Genomic DNA, 6,000 nt, shown 5'->3' on the forward strand with positions numbered 1-6,000 from the left:
GGTGTGGCGAATACGCTGCCCATACGGGCTCAGGAATCCCAGCTGCAGCACCCCCTGGCGGCGCCTGTGGAACTCAGCAGGGCTGCACCTAACTCCAATTCCCATGGAGCCCTGTGGGAAACTGAGGCACCGCTCCAACCCGGGGGGGGGCAGCCAGCTAGCGTCCAGGGAAAGGTATTGCACACTCCAGGGCTGCTCCCCCTGAATATACAGTGAAGGGGCGTCCCAGCCGGGCATGGACCCCAGCCATCTGCCACAATATGTATGTATATAATATACAGTACATACATTATTTATATATATATATATATATATATATATATAAACACACATATACAAACACACATATATATATATATATATAATTATGTTTGTGTATATATAATGTGTATATATATATATATATATATATATATATATATATATATATATATATATATATACACACATATATATATATTTAATATATATTATATATATATATATATATATACACAGTACTGTGCAAAAGTTTTAGGCAGGTGTGAAAAAATGCTGTAAACAAAGAATGCTTTCAAAAATGGAAGTGTTAATCATTTATTTTCATCAATCAACAAAATGCAGCGAATGAACAAAAGAGAAATCTAAATCAAATCAATATTTGGTGTGACCACCCTTTGCCTTCAATACAGCATCAGTTCTTCTAGGCACACTTGCATACAGTTTTTGAAGGAACTCAGCTGGTTGGTTGTTCCAAACATCTTGGAGAACTAACCACAGATCTTCTGTGGATGTAGGCTTCCTTACATCCTTCTGTCTCTTCATGTAATCCCAGACACACTCGATGATGTTGAGATCAGGACTCTGTGGGGGCCATACCATCACTTCCAGGACTTCTTGTTCTTCTTTACACTGAAGATACTTCTTAATGACTTTGGCTGTATGTTTGGGGTCGTTGTCCTGCTGCAGAATAAATTTGGGGCCAATCATACGACCTCCCTGATGGTATTGCATGATGGATAAGTGTCTGCCTGTATTTCTCAGCATTGAGAACACCATTAATCCTGACCAAATCTCCAACTCCATTTGCAGAAATGCAGCCCCAAATGTTCAAGGAACCTCCACCATACTTTACTGTTGCCTGCAGACACTCATTATTGTACCGCTCTCCAGCCCTTCAACGAACAAACTGCCTTCTGCTACAGCCAAATATTTCAAATTTTGACTCATCAGTCCAGAGCACCTGCTGCCATTTTTCTGCACCCCAGTTCCTATGTTTTTCATGCATACTTGAGTCGCTTGGCCTTGTTTCCATGTCGGAGGTATGGCTTTTTGGCTGCAATTCTTCCATGAAGACCACTTCTGGCCAGACTTCTCCGAACAGTAGATGGGTGTACCTGGGTCCCACTGGTTTCTGCCAGTTCTAAGCTGATGGCACTGCTGGAAATCTTCCAATTTTGAAGGGTAATAAGCTTGATGTGTCTTTCATCTGCTGAACTAAGTTTCCTTGGCCGACCACTGCATCTACGATCCTCAACGTTGCCCGTTTCTTTGTGCTTCTTCAAAAGAGCTTGAACAGCACATCTTGAAACCCCAGTCTGCTTTGCAATCTTTGTCTGGGAGAGACCTTGCTGATGCAGTAGAACTACCTTGTGTCTCGTTGCTGTGCTCAATCTTGCCATGACATGAAACTGTCCTCCACAACCTCACCTTGGTAGCAGAGTTTGGCTGTTCTTCACCCAGTTTTAAGCCTCCTACACAGCTGTTTCTGTTTCAGTTAATGACTGTGTTTCAACCTACATGTGACATTGATGATCATTAGCACCTGTTTGGTATAATTGGTTGATGAGACACCTGACTAGAATCCTACAAAATCCCTGACTTCGTGCAAGTGGACCTATAAGAATTGGTGCTGGTTTGAAGGCAAAAGGTAGTAACACCAAATATTGATTTAGATTTTTCTTTTGTTCACTCACTTTGCATTTTGTAAATTGATAACAATAAATAATCATCATATTTCTGAAAGCATTCTTTGTTTACAGCATTTTTTCACGCCTGCCTAAAACTTTTGCACAGTACTGTATATACACACACATACATATATACATATATATACATACACACACATACATATACAGGTGCTGGTCGTAAAATTAGAATATCATGACAAAGTTGATTTATTTCAGTAATTCCATTCAAAAAGTGAAACTTGTATATCAGATTCATTCATTACATACAGACTGATGTATTTCAAATGTTTATTTCTTTTAATGTTGATGTTTATAACTGACAACTAATGAAAGTCCCAAATTCAGTATCTCGGAAAATTAGAATATCAATTAAGACCAATGCAAAAAAAAGGATTTTTAGAAATGTTGGCCAACTGAAAGGTATGAACATGAAAAGTATGAGCATGTACAGCACTCAATATTTAGTTGGGGCTCCTTTGGCCTGGATTACTGCAGCAATGCGGCGTGGCATGGAGTCGATCAGTCTGTGGTACTGCTCAGGTGTTATGAGAGCCCATGTTGCTCTGATAGTGGCCTTCAGCTCTTTTGAATTGTTGGGTCTGGCGTATTGCATCTTCCTCTTCACAATACCACATAGATTTTCTATGGGGTTAAGGTCAGTCGAGTTTGCTGGCCAATCAAGAACAGGGATACCATGGTCCTCAAACCAGGTACTGGTAGCTTTGGCACTGTGTGCAGGTGCCAGGTCCTGTTGGAAAATGAAATTTGCATCTCCATAAAGTTTGTCAGAAGCAGGAAGCATGAAGTGCTCTAAAACTTCCTGGTGGACGGCTGCGTTGATCTTGGACCTCAGAAAACACAATGGACCAACACCAGCAGATGACATGGCACCCCAAACCATCACTGACTGTGGAAACTTTACACTGGACTTCACGCAACATGGATTCTATGCCTCTCCTCTCTTCCTCCAGACTCTGGGACCTTGATTTCCAAAGGAAATGCAAAATTTACTTTCATCAGAGAACATAACTTTGGACCACTCAGCAGCAGTCCAAAGGCGAGACGCTTCTGACGCTGTCTCTTGTTCAAGAGTGGCTCGACACAAGGAATACGACAGCTGAAACCCATGTCTTGCGTACATCTGTGTGTGGTGGTTCTTGAAGCACTGACTCCAGCTGCAGTCCACTCTTTGTGAATCTCCCCCACGTTTTTGAATGGGTTTTGTTTCACAATCCTCTCCAGGGTGCGGTTATCCCTATTGCTTGTCCACTTTTTTCTACCACATCTTGTCCTTCCCTTTGCCTCTCTATTAATGTGCTTGGACACAGAGCTCTGTGAACAGCCAGCCTCTTTAACAATGACCTTTTGTGTCTTGCTCTCCTTGTGCAAGGTGTCGGTGGTCGTCTTTTGGACAACTGTCAAGTCAGCAGCCTTCCCCATGATTGTGTAGCCTACAGAACTCGACTGAGAGACCATTTAAAGGCTTTTGCAGGTGTTTTGAGTTAATTAGCTGATTAGAGTGTGGCACCAGGTGTCTTCAATATTGAACCTTTTCACAATATTCTATTTTCCGAGATACTGAATTTGGGACTTTTCATTAGTTGTCAGTTATAATCATCAACATTAAAAGAAATAAACATTTGAAATACATCAGTCTGTGTGTAATGAATGAATCTAATATACAAGTTTAACTTTTTGAATGGAATTACTGAAATAAATCAACTTTGTCATGATAGTCTAATTTTATGACCAGCACCTGTATGTGTGTGTGTATGTGTATATATATATATATATATATATATATATATATATATATATATATATATATAATACACACACATACATATACACACATATATATATGTATACACACATACATATATATACTATATACACACATATACATATATATACTATATGTACACACACAATCAATTAAATAATTGGTAACTGTCAATTAAGCACCTCCTTAAATTTAAATATACATGCCTTTGTAGGTTTCTATTCATTAATTACCCCACCTTTTTTTTTTTTTTTTTTTTTTTTTTTTGCGTTTAAAATATACATTTACTATATTTATACAAGTGTTCAGTTTTTTTTCTTCTTTTTATCAGCTAGACGTTTTGTAATTCTTGAGATGTAATTATAAAAATATGGATTACCATTTTTGTTATGCTTTACAAGTTTATTACCAAAACTTGACACACAGCACAAATAATAAACACGGTACAAATCTTTGAAAATGCCACAAATGTATCAAATGTTCATACGTTCTTTATCAAGAAGACACATGTTGTTATTAAGCTAACAAGCCTGTTATTTACTAAGGAGATATTTCAGATTCTTTTCATTTTTCTGTTTAAAAATGTAAACTGCTGTACTTAATACAAGGTGGCAGTCCAAACTAAGATAAACAGTGACCCGTTTTTAAATAAGGACCAAATTAAAAAGCTCTGGACTCATTAAAGTAGCTTTTCCTGCCATTTGTCTAATTGCACTGGATGACTTCTCCGATTGCTTTTTCTCAGCGTACTACTCTGCTTTCTTTAATATGAAGGCTGATATGCGAGTTGTGTCTCTCCGCCTGGTAAAGTAGGCCTCGACTTGCTGCTCTTTGCTTACACTAAAGGAAGTATCAGTGCCAAATAAAAAAAGCCTGCATGCTGGCTTAACTACTGTAAGACCTCACATAAAGGAGCACAGTAATTAAATTACCGTAACGCTTAGAAAAGCAAGTGCTAAGAAGATTTTTTTTTTTTTGTGATTGGACAATTTATCAATCATCTATCAAGTATTTTGTAGTAAAAATCAGCCAATTTAGATTGGCGGCTGATCGATCAGAGTATCCCAAGTGCTAACCTAAATGGTTTTCAACCTCAAATCAACTAAACTGTACAGTATTTATTTCTCCTTTAGGGCAGGATTTTTCATGCAGATGTTTTGTTGCCCTCCAGAACAGGCAGGGTGTCCTTCTTTTTAGAAAAGCCTCCACTTCTTTCCTTCTACACCCTTTGTCAAACTTTCAGAACATTTTTTTTTTAAAATGTAGAGGCTGAACAGTTCCTCATGTGTCTTTATAAAATGCTTACTGTTTTTTTTTTTTTTTTTCCCTCTTCTAGGAAATCTTATCCTGACTAATCCAGCAGGGGGCAGTACTCTCTTGACCTTTCAGCAAGGCAAACTTATCCTCACTGCTACCTTCCCCGCCAGCATGCTTGTATCCTCAAGTGCCACCTCGTTAGCTAATCTGCCACTCAAAACAGAGTCTGAGTACAGCCAGAATGGTGCTGGTACAGGTATCGTCCTAACGCCGATCATTTCTGTTGGCCCAGGGCAGCAGAGTTGCCCAGTTAATAACATATCCCCCAGTGGCACCTCCCTTCCACCAATTTCTGCAGTTATCCCCATAAGCCCCACTACTACCACCTCCTCCTCCTCAGTTTCTCTACCCCAAGAGGGAACGATCACAAGTTCTCAACAATCCTATCAAACAGACAGCAATATCACCTTTATCAATCCTGGTGGATTCTATCCAAACACTGCACCCGGGGGTGACAACCATGCTATGCTTTCTTCAGTTAGTTTGACGCCTGCTGCTTCTGTGGGTCTCACTTGCTCGGATGTCATCGGAGGCCTGAACACTTCTATGTCCATGGGAGGAGTGGGAGCCAATGCAGGCCATCTTTCCTCGGCCAATGTTACCAGCAGTGCAATGTCAAACCTGGCTCAGGTTGTCTGGAGCCCAGCTCTCAATCCCACTAGTGCTGTCTCAACTGGATTGGTGCTGCCATTGGGGTTAAGGAAAGAGGATCGACTGCTGCCAGATGATGGTGTGGACCACCGGTCTCTACTTGCCTTGCCGGGAGGTGAATCTCTCCTTTTGGGAACTGCACCTGAGGTCAGGGGGCAGCAGTTAGAGGAAGGGCCAAACATGGACAGTGACGATCTGGAAAGCGATGGCAAGGTGCTAACACAGTTGCAATCTGTTCCAGTGGATGAGGACCTGGGAATGTAGAAAAGGAAAAGGGATGGAATGGACACTTTTCTGATA

General features: G+C 40.3%; 1 protein-coding gene across 1 annotated transcript in view; it reads left to right on the forward strand.

Annotated features, from left to right (window-relative positions):
- six5 (SIX homeobox 5) overlaps nt 1-6,000 on the forward strand; it is a 42,023-nt gene that overhangs the window by 34,690 nt on the left and 1,333 nt on the right. Inside the window, exon 4 of the mRNA XM_028795961.2 lies at nt 5,069-6,000. This exon is cut by the window's right edge and continues 1,333 nt beyond it. Within this exon, the coding sequence (XP_028651794.2) occupies nt 5,069-5,964 (896 nt within the window). The 3' untranslated portion in view covers nt 5,965-6,000. The remainder of the gene's footprint in view (nt 1-5,068) is intronic.

Source organism: Erpetoichthys calabaricus, chromosome 1 (assembly GCF_900747795.2).
Source record: "Erpetoichthys calabaricus chromosome 1, fErpCal1.3, whole genome shotgun sequence".
NCBI classification, from domain to species: Eukaryota; Metazoa; Chordata; class Cladistia; order Polypteriformes; family Polypteridae; genus Erpetoichthys; species Erpetoichthys calabaricus.